Genomic DNA, 23,364 nt, shown 5'->3' on the forward strand with positions numbered 1-23,364 from the left:
CAAAAATGAAAAGAACAAATGTCGTATTCACAGGGCCACATGTCAGCCTTGGAGGGGAGAGGGCAAGAGGCTTCTTCCCTTACAATATTGTCTCTCACTGAAAGCCATCAGGAAAGTCAAACAAATTTTAAAAGTTCCAACCAGTTCAGGAAGATAAGGCTGACAAAGGCCTTTTGAAGTTGCCTCTACTTCTGGTGCCACAACTACAGCCAATCAAAAAGATGATTATTATCCACTACATAGTTGGCAACTGGAACCAGTTACAGAATGTCTGCAATGCTCCAGTCCCTCCAGGAAACTCCCATGAGATGTTGTAATGGCTCTCCAAGAAGCAGACTCCCCAGTCTTTTCTATCAGTAGCACTCTGCACCTGCTCTTGGGACTGGCCCCACTGGCCAATCCCCCATTACAAATTATAATACTAAATTGATTTTGATTATTGGTGTTTATTTATACCTTTATGTTATCTTCAAATATTGTATTATGAACTAATTATCTTAAAATATGATAAAGTATTAATTTTCATTAATTTAAATTCATCTTCCTCCTAAGTTATACTGAATCTAACGAGTCTGCTATATAGAAAAATGGAAGTTTATTTTGGCAGAATTAGAGAGACTGGGATTCTTGGGCAATGCTGAATGGCTTTCCAGATTGGCAGAGTAGGTGGCCCTCTGCCCAGTATTTCTAGGGCATAGGCCTAAAATTCTACCAGAAGGGATTCATTTTCTTGATTTTTAAGACTTTTGAATCTAAAATTTACTCAGGGAGGTATAATTTCATATTCATTCCATATGCTCAGTAGCTGTATTTAGTTAGCACCCTTTCTGGAAATCAGATTGAAGCTTTGTAGGAAAAATAAAAAGGAACAATGTATTGGTTCCTAAGAACTGTGAAGAAAGACTTCTATTGAGTGAATCTTCTACCTTTTGCCGTTTCTCCATTTGACCCTTAGATATCATTTGTATGGGGAAAACTCAAAAATCCATATTTATTACAGGCCTCCAGTTCCTTATTATTGCCTTACATAGTTCAGTGCCATGATATATTGCTGTCACCTCCAATTCTTTATGTTTCAAACAAGCAATTATCTAATTACTTCCTAACTTTCCCTCACAGGTTCCTCTTCCCAGCTAACCCGTTTTTGTCAGCAGCAACATTTTTCTTTTTTGTCTCACTGGCTATCTTGAAGCCATTCTTAACTGTTGACCTTTTCTCTCTTTCTTCACTGCGGTCCTTCCTTCAAAATGTCTGATCTAATCTTTCTTCTCCATTCCTACTAAGACCTAGTATAGGGCCTTATCACATACATTACTATTTCTTGACTATCACCACAGCTTTTCTACAACTAATCTGTTTGGCCCCACTCTCTTCTCTCTTTTTCCTTATCCAGCATTCTACTAATAGATCCTATCTGGTATACAGGTTTATTTCCAACTACTCTATACTATGCACCTTCTGCTTTCCTCAAACTGGTTATTTCATTTTGCTTTACACATTTATCATCCTCCTTTTCAGCCTTAGTTCATGCTATCTTGCCAGTCCTGGATTTTGTCTACCATCTCCACTGCTTTATGTTTTATATTTATGCTTTACTCTTTTATGTTGTCTTTCCCCATTAGTATATAAGTTCTTTGAAGGGCAAAGACTTTCTTTTTGCTTGTATTTTGTATTCCCAGCACTTAGCACATAATATTCAAACATAATAAATGTTTAATAAATGCTCTCATATAAATCCTCTAAAGCAGAGATTCTTAATTTGGGGTCCATGAACTTGATTTTTTAAAAAATATTTTGCTAACTGTATTTCAACATTTTTGGCTTTCATTATAATTCTATGCATTTTTAAATGATTCTGATAAGAGGTCCATGGGCTTCATCTTCACCAGACTGCCAGAGGGACACTGACTTGGAAGGCAGGAAGACTTGAGTTTGAACTCTTCCTCTGACACTTAGCAACGTGACCAACTCACTTAACCTCTATGAGGCTCAGTTTCTTTATCGATAAAATGAAAACAATAACAAAATCATGTACTTATCAGGATTGTTGTGAGAATCAAATGACATCATGTGACAAACACTTTGCACTAAGCCTTAAAATGCTACATAAATGTCATCTGTAATTCTGAGAATACTGCTACCCAACTTTCAGGCTTAACTTGTTTCACCTCTTCCATGAAGTCTTCCTTGTTATTTCAGTCTTTTTGATCCCTCCTTTCTTTGAACTATGGTCAGAACCACAATTCAGTAGTCAGTTATTTTCTAATTTATAGAATCAAAGCTATGGAACTGGACAGAAGCTTAGAAATCACCTAATCCAACTTTCTCATTTTACAGCACCAGAAAGTTTGTGAATACAGCTAGTGGCCAGCAATGGAGCCCGTCTTCTTGCAGTCTCAATCCAGAGATCCTTAATTGTCTCATAGATTGTTTTTATTCTATTATATTTTAAGTTCTTTGAGGTTATATGTCATATGATTTCTCTCATCTCACAGTGTATATAGAAGACATTCAGATATTTAGCTGGTTCACAGTTCTGCTGAGGGCCAGCCACAATCAAGTTTTTAAACCTTTGTTCCTCTGGTTAAGATGAGCATGAAACATACATTTACCTCATCATGAGATTTACTGTTAACTAGCAAATCAAAGCTAAATAGAATATAGTAGGTGATAAGAGATATTAAAATAAGGTGAAATAGAATGGAATTTTCTACTGCTAATACTAGAATAGTATTTACAACTTGATTCATAAAGAAGCAAAAAAACGACCCTACACATATCTAAAGCTTCACTATCAGTTAAGGCTTAAATGCCAGTTTGGGGGCTTTATCTAGGCTCAGGATCTGAACAATTAGTCCCACCCCTCCACTATGGTGCTTCCTTACTTCAGGCCTAGGCTGTATCATCCCATCCATTACCTGGATGGAAAGAGACATTAAAACAAAAACAAAAAGACATACTATGGCCACTGGACAGACATTAAATTGTTCTTCTTATGTAATGTACTGAAGGCCAAATGGATTCATCTTCAGAGTTGATAGAATACTACATTTTAATGGCAGCAAATTTAAATTTAGTTTCTATCTTGTTCTCTGTTAAATTCCTATTCTGATGCCTTTTTCCAATATAGAAGTGATCCAGGTGGTTCTCAAAAGGTCAGCAGGCAAAACACAAGCTCTTCTGGGTAGTTCTCCAGATGGAAAAAAGGTTCTGAGTGTAAGTTGAACTGTGACATTTTTGTTGGTGGGTCTGGAGTCACCCTAGCTAAATTCAGAATTCTGGTCACCAGATGATTATTATTTTTGTAGCCATTCACAGCTCATGAAAACTATACTAAGAAATGGAGGGGCTTCCATCTATGTCATTGGAAGGAGCCCCTACACTAATATAAATATCAATATTTTAAAATATAGCTTTGTATATATTCTTATTTACTCAGTGCCGAGGTATGAATTGTAATGATCCTATCCAACAGAATTGTGGTTGCTTTTGCTTTCATCACAGGAGAACACAGGTTAACAGATGGCATAATAGTGTGTCAATTTGGAAGTGGAAGGAGACAGTCAGCAACTTTTTGACCTCAGTGCCACAACCAAAGTCTAGTGATGGCCACAGGTATCACTGGCAGGCTTAAGGCAATTAGTAAGAGTAAGAGAGAAAGAGTACAGAAGAAAAAGGAAGAAAAAAAGAAAAGCATGTGGCAAGAAATCATAAAATCATGGGGTCATTGATATAGAAGTGGAAGGAATTTTGAGGATTGTCTAACATAAACTCAAAATCACACCCGTAATAAGTGATAGAGCAGAAACTTGAACCCAGGCTCCCTGATTCCAAACTCGGCACTCTTTCTGCTATACTATACCTCTATACAAGTTTTTTAGGTTACCATAAATAAGACAGGTTTTGCATCTTGTTTGACACTGAAGGATAATGCTTTTCACATTTCAAATAATCTCATTCATCTTGACCCTTCCCTTTAAGCCCTGATAAACAGTAAAATCATGTTCTTGCAAGTGTATTTTCCACTTTCCTTATTTTCCATTCAAGGCAGGTTTTTGTTTATGTATAGAAACTATTGGCTGGTATTAAAATGTGGTTAAGATTTTTGCCTGACTCTGCAAATAGTCTCAAAGTAAAAGTTTGAAGTTTTCTTCTCACTGGAATTTTCTAATGTCATTACTTATTTCCCGGTTAATTGAAATTTTCAATGTATTTGTTTAACCTACTAGATTAATGAGATAAAGCTAATCACAGAATCTAGTTTTTAGTTCAAGAGCTTAATTACATGAAAGCCAAATATATATAACCCCCAAACAACCCAAAACACCTACACACAAATACATATTGCGGCTCTCTTTCATGATTTTAGACTTTTAGACTTTGATGACTGAATAGTAGGATGTGACTAACTTCACTGTTCTCTTCTCTGGTCTGACCCCAATAAAATGTAAAAGCTGTGTTCATTTCCTGCAATAAGTAGTCATTTAATTAAAGAACAAATTAACAGGAATCAAAATGTTGCAGCTGTGTTCTGTTAGACGTTATATAAAAAAAGAAAATTATAATACATTAAATCATCTTGTATAACATGAACTTAAGTGTTTACAAACTAATTGTGATAAGAATAAAAATGTCTCATCAACGTAATACTGAATGACAGTGCGTCATACGTCCTTGATGTCAGAGGCCTTGGGATGGTAAAGCCTGTGCATGCACGGCGTCTCCTCTTCCCTGTTACATTGCAGTAAAGTTTGAACAAGGATTCAAGGAGAACAGCAGTTTTCTTCTGGTATTTCTAACTCCAGTCTTTTTCCTCAGTTGATCTTCCCACCCCCACAGGTCACCACTCTTTGGACATCAAAGAGTGAAACACCCTCCAGTGATTCCTCTTGTAGGTAGGTAAGTGTGGCAGAGTTCACCTGTGCAGTCTTGCTTGGCTCACATAAACATCAGGTTATTGTGAGCTGAACTTCGGGGAAGTTCCCTGATGAAAGATCAGTGGTGGTATCAAAAATTGACAAATTCTTCTCAGAAGAAAATCTCTATGGCCTGTGGAATCTAGAGAGGAAAAGCAAAATATTGTTCTATCAGTATTTTGCAATATTTACTCATTCAACAAATACTAAAGTACTACAATGTATAAAGCATAAGGGAGATGGAAAATTTAGATAAGACACAAAGCCTCTGCCCTTGTCGGGGATAAGATACAAGCAGAAATAACTATAATACACACTACTGTATAAGTATATGAAAAATGAGGGTGGGGGGCAAAGCAAAATGCTGTGTGATGTCTGAGGTGAAATATTACTAACCAAGAGTCAGGGAAGGCCATATGAAAGAGATGGGATTTAAGTTTAAAAGAGGAAAGCAGAGAGAGGAGAGGACATTTCAGGTATAGCAAATAGTGAGAGTACAGTATCTCATTTAGCTAGAGCACTGAATGTAAAATAGGCTAAGATAAGGTTGGAAAGATAGAGAAGCACAAAACTATGGTGGGCCTTGAATGCCAGCCAAAGGAATTTAAATTTTAGTCAGTGGGCAATTGATAACCTGAAGATTTCGGAGTAAAAGAATGACATGATGATAGCAGTATGCAGGGGAGGAGGATGGGGAAGAGGTAGGAAGATCTGTTAGGAAACTGTATTTTCCATATGTCAATATTTTTTTAAATTAAAATTAACAGATACCTTTTATTCATTCATTCATTCATATATATGTGTATATATATATATATACATATGTGTGTATATATATATACATATATATGTATATATATGTGTGTATATATATATATACATATATATGTATATATATGTGTGTGTGTGTGTGTGTGTGTATATATTGGCGAGGCAACCAGGGTTAAGTGACTTGCCCAGTGTCACACCTAGTAAGTATCAAGTGTCTGAGACCAAATTTGAACTCAGGTTCTCCTGGGGGCTGGTGTTCTATCTACTGTGCACCTATCTGCCCCTACCCTTTTAGAAATAATGAACTTTCTTAGACTTAATTCAAGTAAATTATAAATTGTCTATAATAATAATTTCTATATCATATGGAATCTAAAGTCAATGATGTACAATCATAATGTTAATATCAAACCAGTGACCAATGTGTTCCTATCTTCCTACATTTGACCTTAAGGTATTTTCAAGTGAAAACTGTGCTTTTAATTTAGGATTATTCAGGTTCAGACGATTCAACTGATGTGTATCTAACCTAGTTCTCTGGGTTATGCTAATTCTGTCCCAACTAAAACTGCCTTAGCAGAATACTGAGAATTAAGCCCTTGTGGCTCTTCAATTTGAAGATTCATGAAATGTTTTTTTTTTAATGCCACACTGAACCATGTTGATAACACAATACAAACCAACAACTCTGACCTTGTCAAATGCTTGCTTGACGCGTGTACCTCCATTTCATTGCTTTTGTATTCATTTAGTTCTTTACGAATTGCTGCCTGGAATTTCAAAACAGGACATTATTTTTTATTAAATAAACTTACAGGTTGAAACACATGAAAAAAAATGAATTAAAAGACACACAACATATAAAACATCCATTGAGAATCCAAAGACATTTTCTTTCAGAATCTAAGTTTCTAGGACAGGAAAGGATTTTAGATCACCTAGACCAACACTCTCATTTTACAGAGGAGGAAATTGAAGCCAAGAATTGGGAAAGACTTGCCCAATGTCACATAACTACTTGGTGGCAGTACCGGAACTAGGTCACAGGCCTTCTGCTTCCTGGCTCAGTACGTTCAAGTCCCTTTTGCTATTTGATCCCATTGTTCATTGTTTCATTCATTTCTTGCCTTGCTCAGGACAGGAGGATGCCTCTAGCAGCCCTAAGACCCTTATCCTGAGGAAAGAACATGACAAGGACCCAGAGGCCCAAAATAGACAGTACCTCTAGGGGGAAGAAAAGGCACAGTAGAGGAATCTGCATGAGAGTCCAATCTTATCTCACATTTAAAGGGTCTTATTTAGTAAGGCTGCTGCAAGAATCTTATTTTGTCTTATTGTTGCTCATATTATTGCTTATTGCTCTTCATAACCCTGAGAAATTCACTTGTGATGGATAATGACTAAAGTTCCTACCAATAATTCCGTTAATGTTCTATATTAAAACATACAGATGTCTTTATATCTACATATACTTATTAATTCAACAATTATGTGCTGAAAGCCTATGTGCAAATGAATAAGATCTAGCCCAGAGTAGGATAGAACAATTAGCTCATTTATTTAAAAGATTATTTATACTTTTGGTTTCTAGCTATTTTAATTAGTGTCACTGCAACTCATGGTCATTAATAAATGAAAATACTAATATATGTCAAACTCAACAGGGAAACAAAAAGAGGAGGAGAAAAGAACTAGAATCTAAGGGGGCACCTTAAATAGCCTCTTAGACATTTGGGGAATGGCTTACGAGTATAATATGGAACATCATCGTGCTCTACGAAATCATGAAAGTGACCATTCCAGAAAATCCTGAGTCGTAAGAATTGATGCTGAGTGAAATGAGTAGAACTAGGAGAGCTATTTATACAAGGATAACATGGTAAAGAAACAACTTTGCAATGATCAACCTGTCTCCAGAGGACTTATGATGAAGCATGTTACATACCATCTGACAGAGAAGTGATGGACATAAGGTGCAGATATATACTTTGTTGGACATGACTGTTGTGTGGATTCATTTTGCTTTATTATGTTTGTTTTTCACAAGGGTTTTTTCTTTCTTTCTCTCAGATAATGTAGGGGTCAGTGAGTAGGAAAGGGTGGCCTAGGAATAATGATACTCCTCAAAAAGGAGGTCAAATGAAACAGTTTTTTAAGTGCACAGAAGGGAACAAAAGGATGTTCATAAGGAAGCACAAGCAAGACAGTTTTGAAAGTAATGTGTAAAATTATATACTTTTTAAGAAGGCAAGTAGTTTAAAATGGAGATTCATGGTTTCATAAAGACTCACTCTTTTTGTGTTCCATTGTATATGTGAAAATTATATTTTCATAGTGTTTAAGTTCAAAATAGAATTTAAAATTAAAAGAGAAAGTGTTCTCAACCTCCAAATTCCAATTCTCAGTTTCTAAATTACATTTCAAATATAATATTGTTCATTATTTTTCACTATCATGGACATTAGAGAAGTTTTCTTCCTTGATTTTGACAATGGTATGCTTTTAGTCTTTGCCATATACTCCTATAGAATATGTACTTTTTATTCTAGTCCATTGTTTAATACCCAGGAGGCCCTACACAGGAGCCAACTTATACAGATTTAAGAGAGCCAATTGTTAAATTTTCAATGTAAGCATTTGTACTTCAGAAATCAGCAAATACTACAAATCAAGGATTGATTTATTGTTTAGTTGATTATCTAGTCTAGACTTAAGGAAGTGATGGAGGAAATGTTAATAATGCATATTACATTTTAAAATGTGCCCTGGGTTTTTGAAGAGCTGGTTATTAAACATTCACCCACATACTCTTGTCCTGTACTCCAACTATAGGGAAGATAGTTTCTACCTCAAAAGGAGCAGGAGAGGGAGGGGCTTCTCCCTTGCAGTTCTCAGAAGAATACATTTTATTTGATAGCAGAAAAGAGGTCATCAGGCTATTCTCTCTCCTCCTCCCCCTTCCAAATGAAAGGCTACTGGTATATAGATTACATGAGTTAAGTAAAAGATTTCCTCTAACCAAGTCCTCTTTTCATGTTTCATCATGGAGTACAGATGGCCCTGGGTTCCCAAAGTCTGTGCCAGTAGAGCACAAATCTTCTCTTACTCTTCTGTGCTGGAAAGGATGTGAGTATCCAGCTGGTGATGATGAGCTGTATATCTAAGATCCAAAAATCCAACAATCTAAACATAGAGATGGCTCCTCTCAGACAGCTGGTCATCAGATAATTCTTCTGTGTATTTTGCAAGAACAATTCATGAGATGGTTTACCATGTCCTAAAGGTACTGATATGTATCAGAAAACAAACAATATTGAAGAAATTGTGGATTTTTTTGAAGTTTTAAAGTCAAAGATTTACAGCATCTTTAACCATAAGGAAGGATAGATAACTGTGGAGTAAAGGTTAGATGACAGTGTATGGGTGGGATTGGAAATGTAACATGAGGAAGATGCATAGAGACATTATGTTAATGTTACAGTGTGGGGAGAAGAACGTTAGGTTTAGAATGAAAGGCATTGGATTAAAATTCTGAATGTTTCTTACTACCTAGGTAACTCTGCACAAGTCATTTAACTTCCTGGGCCTCAGGTTCCTCATCGGTAAAATGGGGCTGGACTAGATCATTTACTACCTTGGTGACTTTAAACAAGTCCATTAACCTAAATGGGCCTTGGTATCCTAGTCTATAAAATGAGAGAGCTGGATTAGAATGGCTTCTGAAGCTTTGCTTTTAGCTCTCAACCTATGATCCCATGAATTCTAAGGTTGTTTTCCAGATCTAAATTGCAGAATCCTATGTTCAGTTTTGACTTATAGATTGCAAGACATTTTCCTACTTATGATCAATTCTGAAATGTTTTTCTGTACCTTATCTGCAGCTGATAATCTTGTCCAAGGCTTGTCTGCTCGTCTGTCATAGTCCTGTGCTTTTGCCACTTCCACATAATCACTGAATCGGATCAAAATTTTTCTGTCTCGTAGTTCATCAACTGTGGGTCTCTGATTCAGCTAAGTAAATAAACAAATTAATAAATTAATAATAAATAAAAGACCAGTTAACTTATTTTTCACAAGCTATTTGAAGCAAGTTTTCTTTACCATGAATATGCTAAAGTTCGTGAAAAATGAAAACAAGAACTTAAAACCAAACAATTTCCCATTTACAAGGTCTAAGGAATGAAAATATCTTTAAAAAGAGAACTTGGGATCACTTCCATGGCAGAATGAAGCCCTCAAGGAGGTTTTCAAAGTTTTGCCAGCAGAATGCAGGTCTTGCCTAGCCCTACCGGCAGCAGCACCTTTGAGGATGAGGCTGGCACTAGAATCTGTGTAACCGCATTACCAGAGGCTCATCTTCAAAATGAAGATGACTTTTCTGAGTTTTGGCAATCCATGAAATAGTTGCCCAAATACCAAATGCCACACACATTTAACTCATAGACATTTTGAATTTATGTCACAGAAAAGACTGCTTCCCAAGGAATAAGTACCACTATGGGAAGAATTTTTTTTTTTGTAATTTCCATGGTCATGAATATAATTGTGCATTTAATATTTATAAGTCCAAAACACATAGAATGATTCATTAATTTCAAGCAGACAAGAATGCTTTATGATTGTGGTACAGTCTGGAGTGGGGTATGCAGCAACACTGAATTTAGCAATTCTATTTCCTTGCAGTTTCAAGATCCAATAGTATACTAGCTTATAGCATGCCACTGTCAATTTTAACATTAGCCACTTTCTGAAACAAGTGGAGTAATGCTTCCCTATTACCCTCTCAAACTTAAAAACACCACCACCAGCAAAACCATGGAGGCCACATGTTTATTTTGTACCTACTTCTATGTGAACATGGGGGTTTTCCTTAGAGAGCATAAGCTCCTTGAGGGTAAGCCATTTCACTTTTGTCTTTCTATCCCCAATGCCTGGCACAGTGCTCTGCAAGTACTTGCCAAATGCCTATTGGTTGAGTGCTGTATTTAGAGTTAGGAAGAGCTAGGTTTGGATATTCTTTCAGATACTTAATAGCTGTATGGCCATAGAGAAGTTAAGCTCTAAGCCTCAGTTTCCTTATTTGAAATAATTGGTGATAAAAATAGTATCCACTTCATAGGATTTTGGTGAGGCTCAAAAACACTTTACCATTCTTAAAATACAATAAAACTGTGAGCTATTTATTATTGTTATTGTCATTGTTAGACATTGTATAACCACAGAAGTTTCTAGACCAATTAAAATGCCATAATAACAGTGAGCTTTGGACTAAAAACCGTAATGTCCCTATAGTTATGGCCTTCTATATTAAAAATAATGTGTGTGTGTGTGTGTCTGTGTGTGTGTGCATGTGTGTGAGTGTTTTAACTTTGCTGTGGGTAGGTTTATGGAGTTCTCAAAGATGAGTCTTGTAGATATTTGACTTCTATTTGGCCCTCTTAGAGAAGTTAACAAGTGAAATTAAAGCATGAGCACACCTACTACTTAGAGGAGCCCCAGCCCCTGGTGGAAAGTAAAGGGTCTTTTCTCTAGATGTGGCCAGTAGGTGCTTAGTGCTCTAAGGAGTAGATTTCCATAGATAGGCACATTCTTTCAATTGAGGTCATACCATACTTTACACTAAGTGTTTCCCCATTAAGATCACAGAGAGATATCCTGAATTAATTAACAACAGGTCAGACATCTCTGTATTCTCTGCTTCATTTAGCTTGGTGCCATATTTTCCTAAAGACATAAAATTGGATAGGTTTTGATTACCTTTCTTGTCAATCGCTGCTTGATTTCTCGTCTTTCTTCCTGCTCTGTCTGATCATTTCTTTCTGTGGAAGATACAAAGAAAGATACAATTTTCTTCATTTCAAAAGAAGTTTTTTCCAGGACAGCCAAACTTTCTGCTGAACATTACTAGAAGTTGGAGTACCACGGGATGTGTATGCTACTGTTCTCTAGTCTTTCTACATGGCTCTTGTCTCTAAGTGTTTTGGACAGTGCCAGAGCCTCTAACAATCCCGGTCCACAGAATTGCTCATTATTGTTGTCAGCTGAACTAGCTTCTTCCTCAACACTTTATAGAACCATAGATTTTTGAAGCTAAAAGGGATCTGAGAAATCATCTAGTCCAATATGTTTTTTTTCAAATGAGGAAACTGAGTCTCAGAGGGAAAGAAAAATGTCTAGGACTTTGCAGTTAGCAAACAGCTAGAAAAAGGAAGGAATGGGCTGTGATAGCAAAAGCACTGGGCTTAGTACAGTAGGTGGCACACTAAATAGAGGGCCCAGCTTGAAGTTAGAAAGACTTATCCTCCTGAGTTCAAATCTGGCCTCCCTGGGAAAGTCACTTAACCCTGTTTGCCTCAGTTTCCTCATCTCAAAAATGAACTGGAGAAGGAAATGGCAAACCACTCCAGTATCTCTGCCAAGAAAACCCCAAATGGGGTCACAAAGAGTCAGACATGACTGAAAAACAATTGAACATGAACATGGCACATAATAGATGCTTAATTATTGATTGACTGGCTGAGTTTGAGTCAGAAGACTCTTGATTTGAATCCTGGGTCTGCTACTTTATATTTATGTGGCCTTAATCAAACCACTTCCCTTTGGTGACTTTCAATTTCCTTATCTATAAAATGATAGGGTTGGGCTTTGGATGATGCATAACATTCTAAAATGCTCTAGTCTATCCTAGGACCCAGGTCTCCTGAGTCCCAGTCGAGACAGTGGGAAGAGTGATGGGTCTGGAATCAAAGGATCTGGGTTCAATTCCCAACTCTGCCACTTACTACTTTTGTGACCTTGAGCAAATTATTTTACCTCTCTAGGATTCACTTTACTTATTTATAAAATTAGGGGTTGGACTGGATGATCTCAAAGATCTCATCAAGTTCTAAATTTATGATCTGTTCCCTCATCCAAATCTGAAAGAGCTACAGAAACTATTATTCTCAAGAAAACCTTGTAAAAGGTACCTATTTTACAATAATTTAACCAGTATCCATTGCTTTTTTTAAAAAGAAAAAAAAGATTTATTCTTAAGCTGGGACTTGAAACTAATAAGGTTTAGAGGAAATGGGCTTTCTTAGAATTTATATTTTCAAGCTGCATTTTAAGTACAAACACACACACATAGACATACACAATTGCTTCCATTACTGAAGCTTTGGCATTTTTGTTGCAGTTGCTTTAAAAAACAAACCAAAAAAAACCCTGAAATCCTAACCTAAGCTGGCTTTGCTTTGAGAGTTGTGACTGGTTAACATTCAAACCATGATCACTCCTGTACACAGAATCTAAAAATAGACTAGAGAGCTGTAATGTGTGTAAAATGTATGCCTTGCCCTGGGATATGAGATAATGGATTTCCTATTTCTGATGCTATTGGTTACTAAATAAAGATCCATGCCCACGACCTGAACATAGCTTGGGACCTAGAAAAAGAGATACGGAACCACCAGCAATTCCATAAATCAGCAGGATTTCCTTTGGCAACACACAGAAATTATTTTCCAAAATAAGCCATGTGGTTTACATGCCTCAGCGTAATCCTCCTTTAAAGATATATCTCTGAATACTGGTTGTTTTGGAATTTCTTTAAAGGAAAACATGAATTTGCTGTCATTAGTTCTTAAGAAACATAATCTCTTTTTTTGTTATTTTTGTTTTCAGTTCCAAATCCCCTTACTCCCTCTGCCCCCTCCCCTACCCATTGAAAAGGCAAGAAATACAATGCCTGTTATGATATTCAAAATACATTTCCACATTAACCATGTTGTTGGGGGGGGGCATGGAATATGCTTGAATTTGCATTCAGAGTTCATCAGATCTCTCTCTGGAGATGGATAGCATTTTTCATCAGAGTCCTCTAGAATTGTTGCATATCATTGCATTGATTAGATACACTGCATAATCCTTGATGAGATTAAGATGATTTTGTGTAATGGATGAAAAAGCAGTTACAACTTTTCAGGTTGCTTGTTGAGAAACTAAGGTTAAAATTAGGACATTGTAAAACCCTACTCTGAAACTTACAGAGGTTTTAGCGATACTGTAACAAAATGAATCTTTTGCTACTGCGGAGCACTAAGTGTGCTTCACGGACAGGTCTAACATTACCTGAGAGGAGTCAAGTGAAATCCGATTCATTTGATCTTCACAGGCCAGGTCATTGCTCACATAACATGAATACAAGCTTCCAATTATGAATTTTTTTGAAGGAACTCTATAGTGGAGCTTTTCCCTGCTGGCATTAGTTTAAAAAGGAAGCTTTGGCAGAATTAATTTTTCCCTGCCCTGTTATCTTCCTTGATATTTTATTAATACACTATTGGTTCCAAGAGAGTGTATTAAGCAATCCAAGGAAGGGCCTTTTGTCAGTCTCTGTGTTTGCACTTACCTCACACACAGGTAAGAGTTGGGACATAAGCCCACCTGATGGGCTGATATTAATAGAAAAACTGGCAGACTTGCAATATGGGAATCCAGGTTAGAATTTCAGTCCTAACATTTGTTTATTTTGTGACTGAAAGCAATCCATTTCACCACTGTGCCTCAGTTTCCTTATCTGCAAAAAGGAAATAATCCTTGTGCTATCCCATTGTGCTGTTGTAAGGAAATCACTTAGTAAACCTTAGAGTACTACAAAAATGGAAGGCATTATTAGCATCTGTCCCCTGCACAAGGAGGGGATCAAACTGATAGAAACTGCTACAAAAAGCATCTATCTATATGCCAGAAAATGGAATGTGGCAAGAACCGTCCTCTGGAGAGTCTACCTGATGCATCAGGAAAGAAAATACTTCCCATCAGGGCTAATGCCATATATGGTATCTCATCTCACACCCACACAAAGGGAGGAAAAAAGAAAAATCTCTAGTAGTGAAATTCACAGTAACTCCTACTCTTGGCTCTTCAGAATGCTTCAGGGCTAAGCACTGGTCTGTGTGAAGACAACGGAGAGAAGTCTCTATCTGTGGCTAGATTTCCATGGTCACAGAAGAGGAAATTCATTATTTTACTATTTCTTTGAACAAGGAGTTCATATGAATATGCAGTTCCTATGAATACTGTGTGAATGCAGTTCCTATGAATACTGCCTGGCACTGTGGCTATATTTAAGACTAGCATTTACAAGAACACAATTATAAGCACTGTGCTTTTTAAAAAAGTACTAACTCCACTACCCATGGTAGTGAGGAAGATGTTACAACTGCACAATGGAAATGTGCTTCTTGGGCTGAGGACCCTGGATTACGTCAACTCTATTCCCCGTGTAAGCCATTAACCTCTTGGACCTGTGTGTATAAGGAGTTTTAAGGATAAGTGTGCTTATTAGAGAGATGAATCAAACCTCTAACAAATGATATAACTGACATAGTTCCCATTCTCTGCCTATTTAGCTTAAGCAATGTCATGAATGTAGAATTTTTTCATCCTGACAGCTAGTCTAGTTAACATAAGGGGAGGCAGAATCCTTAGAGCTTTCTTCACACCACTCTGACAACCCTTTTTCAGCTCTAACATTCTGTAGCTTCCAAATTTTTTAAGTTACCATAAGCATCAAAATGTTCAATTCTTAAATGCTACATATGAATAATAAGAAAAGGAATCATCAAGGGATCCAAAAAAATCATCAAGAGATCCAAGTTTTGAGGAATGAATCATGAGCAGGTCACCAAGACTCTCCTTGGTCAGCTTGTTAATGGAAATGTTGAACATCAGGTCTACCCCAAGGAAAGACCATCTAGGCAACAAAACATGAACTTTAGAGAATGTCCTCAGTGTAATTCACACAAAAGAGGAAATAATATGCTTGTAAAATTCAGGCTCTGAGGACCTCTCTTTTTGTAGAAAATGACTTCTTCAGGCTTATATGAGAGAAAAACAAACTCCATTGCCTAGACAATTACATAGAAAATTGTCTGGTTAAAATAAGCACTTGAGGAGATTTTTATTATCAGACAAAATCAGTGGACTCTAAAGGGATCTGACCTGGTTTTGAGCTATGAATTTGAGGGACAAAAAAAATATCCCTACTCATGTCTCCTTTATTCATTCACATTCTACATAACCATCTGGGCATAATCAGATAGGTGTTTGGATAACTGTAGAGAAGTTCTTGGAAAACACAAAGCCTTGGGAAACAATAAATATTATAACTCATTTTTCCCATTCCTTGAGCTCCATGACTTGTTACCTACAGTTCTAGTGAGTGCAAGTGTTCCCCTCCTTCTCTGATCTGCAATACTTATTTATACTCCACTCATCCCCATCTGAAATTTCTATGGACCTTAGGAAATTCAGAAAGTCCTGGTTACTTGCTGAGAAAATTGCTTTTAAAATTATTGCTCTGCAAGCCAATCCAATGTTGGTCTTTCTACTCTTCTGGGAAGATTCACTAACTCTTCTAAAGTACAGCTGCTATGAAAAACTCCAAGAATAGTAAAAATACTTCCTTTCCCTTGATGGACTTTAAAAGGGCTTTCCACATTTTCTTCCCAAATGATTTCACACAAACACCTAAGCTACTCGCACCATACTAGAAATACTAAGTAACATACATACTGGTAGAATATTCATCTCTCAAAGGAAGTAAACTAGAATTTCTGCCTAACTGCACAGAAAAGTCTAATAAGATTGATTCAGTAGTCTTAATATACACACATACATACACATATACACACATATATGCAAGGTCTCTCTGGAGGAATCAACAGCTACTCACGTTTCAGGATATTTCTTCTTTCTAGTTCCTCCACAGCAGGTCTTTGGCTCAGTCGTCTGCGGAAAAACACCAAAATTATGTTTTGTACCATAGTGGCTGCCTGAGATATCCACACAGGATTTGTGGTAGGAAAGTGTCTCTCTTGCCTCCAAAAATTGCCTTCCAGAAAGCAGGAGGAGGATAATAAATAAATAAACTGTATCTTTGGTGGTTCTTCCTTGGCTAAATCTAGACAAACTTCTCTCTGCACCTCAGGAAAGTCTGGTGGTTTAGAAGGCTAGCATTTTAGTCCTTTCAGAAAATTTATAAATGTTCTTCATCTTCATCTTCAGATTCTACTGGCCCAAAGCATAACCTATCAACACCCACCTCATTCAGTAACAAAACACTACAGCAAGTAGTAGATACATTCAAGAAGTCTTTCAGTTGAACAACAATTAACTCCACAATGATAGCAAGCCTTAGTCCTGCTTGCTTGCTTTTTTTCCCCTTAGAGTCACCACTGATATGTTCCAACAGAAGATAATCTGGTTAGGAGGAAAACCTGTAAGAGATCTCCTCACTGCTGACTGACAGCTCAATCTCTCCACCGTACTACCGCCTGCTAGTGAAAATCCTGCACTGCTTACAACCTCATGCAGAGGGGTGTGTCTAATGTAGCCTCACATCCACTTGCCAGCCTTCCCTCGTGCAGCCTGGAGACTAAGTCTCAAAATCAGACGATCAGGGCCAGGATGCTTTCATCCTGAATAACAAATGAGACTTCCCCCAGATAATATTGCTAGTAGGAGCCAACCATATAATATTCACCCACCCCCACACATATTCACTAGCTGTTTTAGGAAAAGCATCCAAGACCCAGAGATGGAGTGTTTATGTCAGTTGCAGGAAGACTGGCAATATTAAGACACTTTATTGTTGTCTTTATAACTCATTTTTCATTGCTGGAGTCAGAGGGAGTAGCAGAAAATAAAAGACTTGTCAGTAGGGGAATAATTACTCAAAATTAATGCTAAGCTGAAGATCCTCTTATTGTCACCAAAATAAAGCTGGCACGGGGTCAGAACAGCAAAGCAGCCCATTTCTGCCATCCGCTCAACATTATGGATACAATAAATGGGTGGTGGAATCTGGGTTCCCACCAGAGACTTGTACAGATGATGACGATGCTGCCTCCAGAAATATTTAGCTTCTATAGCATCCCCATCTCAGAACAAAGCAGAGAATCATCCCTTAGAATGCTGCAGTACCTCCCCGCATACTGGAACATTCAGATGTGCTGGAGATATTTCTCCCTCCTCCCTCTCCCTCTCCTTTTCCTTCTCTCTCTTTCTCTCTCCTCTTCCTTCCTCCCCCCTTCTTTGCCCTCTGCATTTATTTCATGTCTACACTATGGGAGGCTTCTGCAACTTCCCTACTTCCTCTATATGATAATCATTAAACCCTGGACACCCCTTCCCGCCTCCAAAAATTCACTGGCTATGATTTGGTGGGAAAGGCCATACATAGTTCACAAGCTGAACAGGAAAAACTCTGGCTTAGTGAGGGCTTGTCTCCAAAGAATCCAGGGTTTCTTACACCTGCATTCTCTTCTGTGTGGTCAGAACTGTCCAAATCCCAAACCTCCCTTTCCAGTTGCATCAGATTTTTTATTTTAAAGGAATTTCAAGTAGGATGAAGACACTGGATGAAGGAGGATTGTGGTGTGGGGGAAAGAGCCATAGATTTGGAATCAGGAAACCTGGATTCAAATCCTGGTTCTGTGCTTACTGTTTGTGTGACTTTGAGCAAGTCCCTTGAATCTAGACCAGTCTATTTTCCTCATCTGTAAAATTACAAGGTTGGACTAATCTCTAATACTTCTTTCAGGTCTAAATCCTAAGATTCTCTTTAAGAACCCAGCCAAAGCCCTGGGGATGCATTGAAATATTCATAGCTTAGAATGCCCACATGTGGCATGAAAGGATGAAATTCTACAAGCTCTCTCATTTGTAATTACTATGGCTATTTGAAATATACCCAGAAGGATTTGGGGTGCCGAGAAAGAAGAGGGGAACAGCAGTTTTAGGGGAGAAAGATAAGAATTGTCTGATCTGAAATCCTTGTGTATACCATTATAAGTATTTGCTCACTGAATCTTCTCAGGGAAGTAAGTTAAGCTGAACAATAAGACCTCATATGTGAATAGTGCTTTAGAGTTTTCAAACCTCTTTGCCCATGAGGGACCCCTTGGGAGAAGTTAATGTAAAGTAATACTATCCTCATTTCATACATGACAAACCTAAGGATCAGAAATTCACACACACACACACACACACACACACACACACACACACAGGCTTGTCCAAGCTCACAAAACTAAGTAAGGTTCTCACTTCAGATCCTATGCCCTTTCCCTAATGTCAGCTAACAACTAATGGGTATTGATATCTACAGCATAGACTAGTCAACAAATTCATTCACACCATGATCTGCTTCCTCTTCCTACAACTGATAAGTTCTCCCTTTAACCTTCATTTGAGGAAGCACCTGGGCCTGCTATCCCAACTTGCTTGTTTGTATTCCCAGTGCTTAAAACAGCACCTGACACATATTAAGTACTTAATAAATGCTCCCCCTCCTTTTCTGTCTCTGTCTCTTTGTCTGTCTGTCTCTCTCTCCTTAGTGACAAAGCTAATTATTTTTTACATTTTAAGTCAAATGCCCTGCCTTCATTTTCTTGTAATAGTTGCTCAAAAAAAAAAAAAAATAGAATACCCACACCATCTATATGGGGATAAATTGTTAAACATGCCCACAAATCACAAAATCTATAAATACCATGTATTACATTCACTTTCAAGCAGGAATGACAAGGGCTTAAAACTCTTAAAACTCTGAAACCCAAGCTATAGAGACATCTAGGGCTCCTATGGAAGAGCACACTCTCCAAGATATAGCTACTCAATTGTACTTTTTTTTCCTCTTCCTCCTCTTCCTCCTTACCTTCTGACATTCTTACCTCCTTCTAAAATGTGTACACATGTAAGTCTTTCTGGGAAGGGGACCAGAGGTGGGTAGGATGGAAGGCCTTTGTAGCTGTAACCCAACTCAATTATAGAAAGTTTTGGCACCCTGAGAGAATTCTTCTGAGAGGGGAGGCCCAGAGCCAGAGGCTGGGATGGAGGATATCTGCTCCAGAGGTGGTCAGGTCATTGCTGCCATAAGCAAAAGAGTCTCTTTGGGCAGTGTCTATTCTTCAGGACACAGTATGGGGTGGATGGGTGGGAAACCAGAAAAAAATCGCCAAATCTGCAGCCTGAGATCTCACTGCACCCACCCAACAGGGAAGACCTAAAACAAAAACAATAAACACCACACAATTAAGCAATGTCAGTAGAAAAGGAGAAAATGCATTGGACTATAGAGGTGGCCACAGGAGAAATACCAGAGTCTCAAAGCACCAACAGCTGATTTCTCCAAGCCATGAAAGAGCTGAAAACAGTTACAAATTGAGACTATGCTGGACATTTGTGAGTAGGTGCTTTATGAGAACAACAAAAGAGAACATTTTAGCCTAACCCTAGTCGAAGGGAAGCTGGAGGGGCAGGGATTTCTTTATTTGGACACAATGTTATTTCCTGAAATCTTCTCCCCCCAGGAGGGAAAATCTGTGTCAGAATGACAAATCAAACCAAATAAACCAATAAAGAGACCAGGTGGGAAATAAATGTTTCAGATCCTAGAACCACCATTTCATTCTGGGTTCTCTGCAGATTCCCCCAACCTGGAGCTTCCATCTAATAGATTTGGGGAGAAGGACTGGAGGGGCACATTGTAGAAAGTGAACTGGTCTGGGAGTCGATAGACTTTGGATCTATTCCTGGCTCTGCTAGATTGTTGTGTGACTTTACAAATGTCTTTTGATGTCTCTAAAACAAAATTAGACGGTCTTTAAGGTCTCTTTCAGCTCTAAAATTCTGTCATGTTCTGCCCCAACCTTTCCTTCTCACACTAACCCCCCAGATCAGAATATACAGCCCATCCCTACCCCATTCCTCCGAGATAAAACCACTGAATTTAGAGTCATAAATTCTGGAATCCAGTCCCAGAGCTGCTACAAGCTACCTTTATGACTATGGACAAGTCATCTCCTGGCTGGCCTCAGTATTCTAATCTATAAAATGAGGGGATTAGACTAAATGAGCTCTAAGCTCCAAAGCCTAAAAATGCTCATATAGAGCATTTCTGCAATGAGATCGCCAGCTAATGCCTCATTCATACAATTCTAAACTAGGGTGCTCTGCATCTCTGGAACCAAGGGTTTATGCCTTTTTTATAGCTTCTGGACATTTACTATACTGTTAACATACTGAATACCCCCTGAAGGAATTTCATATCTCTAGCAGTGACTTTATAAAAATGTTTGTAAATATCCTTATTGTAGACAGCCCTTGGGACAGACACATGTCCCAATCATTCTTTAAAGTTATCTTGATTCTCCTCCTACCACCCAGATGCAATTATTGAGCTATCTGATGCCCAAATTAATTAATATTAACAACTCCATGCTGGAAAAGGCTCTTGGGATGAGGAAGGACCTCTTAACCACACAGACCAACTCTAATATTAACAGCAGATTGTCAGCCTGCATAGTATAGAATTTGTAAGTTCCAACTGGCCCAGCAAATGCTTTCTTGGCATTGCTACAAACTTGGAACTAGTACTGGGCATGGTTTGGCCCAGTAGAATGGAAGCTCCTGGTTTTCATTTTGTCTTTGTATTTTATTAGTGTAGGTAACTAATTCTAGGTGAGGAAACTTCCATTTAGCAATTGCAGAATATCAAATGTTCTTCAGTTTGCAAAATTTGAGGATTTTCTGGAGACCAGAAAGGTTTGCCCAGGGTCACACAACCTCTATGCATCAAAGGCAGGACTTGAATGCAGATCTTCCTAACACCAAGTTAGATCCCCTATCCATCCCACCATATTGCCTAGCATGCAGTGGTCATTTAATAAAGGTTTGTGCGATTGGATTGGTCTCAGAGATCACAGTTTTCTATTTCAGTTTTTTAAGGCTTAGAGACCCTTAAAGAAATAGCTAACAAATTTAGCCCCACGAGGCTAAAATTCATTAAATTCATGAGGTCCTAGCAAGATGAATATAGGGAGCTCTGAACTCTAATCAAATCACTCAGACCAACATCTCTCACAGCTTTCCTTATACAGAAAACCTTTGTGGTTCATTGCAAAACCCTTTCATCAATCAGAATGATTGGGGCCATAGGCACCTCCTCTCTGCCTCTGATACATTAGCTGCAGTAGATACAGTCAGGGACTATAGGGAAACCTCAGTCCATTTCTGATCCAAGCTATCTGAAAAAGCCCATATGCGTAGTAGCTAATTACAGTTATATGGGGGCGGAAGAAGTACCAAGAAAAGAAACTATATGTATATATATACATATACATATAATATGTATATATATACACACACACACACATATATATGTATATACATATATATGTATATATATGTATATGCACATATATATACATATATATTTACACAGACATCTGCCCATCTGCTTTGTGCTCTCCCCTTCTGTTTACACAACATAAACCAAATACAATTCAGATTAATTCAACATATATTTATTAAGTATATTTCACATCAAAGTACTGTTCATAATGCACAGAGTAATTTGGAAAGGGGGACCACAGAACAGATCAGATGCCTTGGGTGCTGTATACATGTTATATGGGGGCATAAGCAACTTCTTTAGGCATAAGAGGTAAGATCGATCATCCTTAGAGATGACTGATCTTGTTTTCCTGTCCTTTTATTACTTTCATGTGGGGAGGGGAGGGTCAGGATAGAACATAAAAGATCCTAGGCCAAAGCCACCCCATTCCCTTCCTGAGAAAAGGACGTGATAGAACAAATTTCTTTCTTCAAATGAAATCAGGTTAAAGACAGTAGTGTGCTGGAGCCAGTTCATACCAGCTCACTGAGACTACAGCATGAACATCTTGAAAACTGGCAAAATGCTACAAATCGGGGCTTGATTTATTATTTTGTTGATTGTCTAGACTCAAAGCGATGGAGAAAATAATAATGCAAATTAAACTTACAGAGTTTTTGAAGAGTCAGTTGCTAAACATTTATACACATACTTCTGGTTAAAGGAAACATGTACAGTAGATTTCAAGAAGAAAAGAAGTCACTAAAAGGCAGTGTAAGGGGAATTCACATGAAAGGAATTAAAATGTCTTAGAGCAGGCAAAGACTTCCTATTGCATCTAATCCACTCTGCAACCAAGCAGGAATTCCCTTTATACATTCCTGAAAAGTGGTTAACCAGTCTCCTTTTGAAATGGAATTTACTATTTTTCAAGGCATATTTCATTTTTAGACATTTTTAGTTGTTAGAAAGGTATTCCTTATATCTAGTTTAAATCTACCTCTGCAACTTCTACTGTTTCTATCTTTCCCCCTAGCTCTCTGGAGCCAAGTAGAACAAATTTCATCCTTCTATAAGGCATCCTATCAAATATTTGAAAGCAGACATCAGGTCTCCCCTAAGTCTTCTCTTCTCCAGGCTAAATACCTCTGCTTCCTTTACCAGATCTTCATTTGGCGTGGTCTCCAGCTAACCCACTATCCTAGCTGCCCTCTTGTAGATCTGCCCCAGTTGATCAGTGCTCTGCCTAAAATATGCTACCCAGACCAGAACACAATACTCCAAATAAAGCCTGACAAGGGCAAAAGACAGTGGAACCATCACTTCCCTTGATCAAGGCACCACCTTAGCGATGGTGGGAGGGGGTGACTGTACAGCTAGGAGTAACAGATCATTTTCAGCACCAGTTGGCCAATACACCACCTTCTTTGACTCTATTTCCCCTAGTCAGTTCCAGGCAAGCTGGCTCCCTCTTTTCTTTCCCTGCCGAACACACACACACACACACACACA

The 23,364-nt window shown here is 37.9% G+C and overlaps 1 protein-coding gene across 8 annotated transcripts in view; it reads right to left on the bottom strand.

The window, feature by feature from the left end:
- Positions 1-4,510: 4,510 nt before the first annotated feature.
- Positions 4,511-23,364, bottom strand: part of PHACTR3 (phosphatase and actin regulator 3) — a 309,402-nt gene continuing 290,548 nt past the window's right edge. For all 8 annotated transcript variants that reach the window (XM_027848889.1, XM_027848881.1, XM_027848873.1 and 5 more), the window contains 5 exons: positions 16,408-16,463; positions 11,445-11,506; positions 9,558-9,698; positions 6,381-6,457; positions 4,511-5,058 (listed from right to left, as the gene is read on the bottom strand). In XM_027848889.1, coding sequence (XP_027704690.1) covers positions 5,043-5,058; positions 6,381-6,457; positions 9,558-9,698; positions 11,445-11,506; positions 16,408-16,463 — 352 coding nt within the window. In that variant the 3' untranslated portion in view covers positions 4,511-5,042. The remainder of the gene's footprint in view (positions 5,059-6,380; positions 6,458-9,557; positions 9,699-11,444; positions 11,507-16,407; positions 16,464-23,364) is intronic.

This window comes from Vombatus ursinus, unplaced genomic scaffold (assembly GCF_900497805.2).
Source record: "Vombatus ursinus unplaced genomic scaffold, bare-nosed wombat genome assembly UNPS02000580.1, whole genome shotgun sequence".
In the NCBI taxonomy this organism is placed as follows: Eukaryota; Metazoa; Chordata; class Mammalia; order Diprotodontia; family Vombatidae; genus Vombatus; species Vombatus ursinus.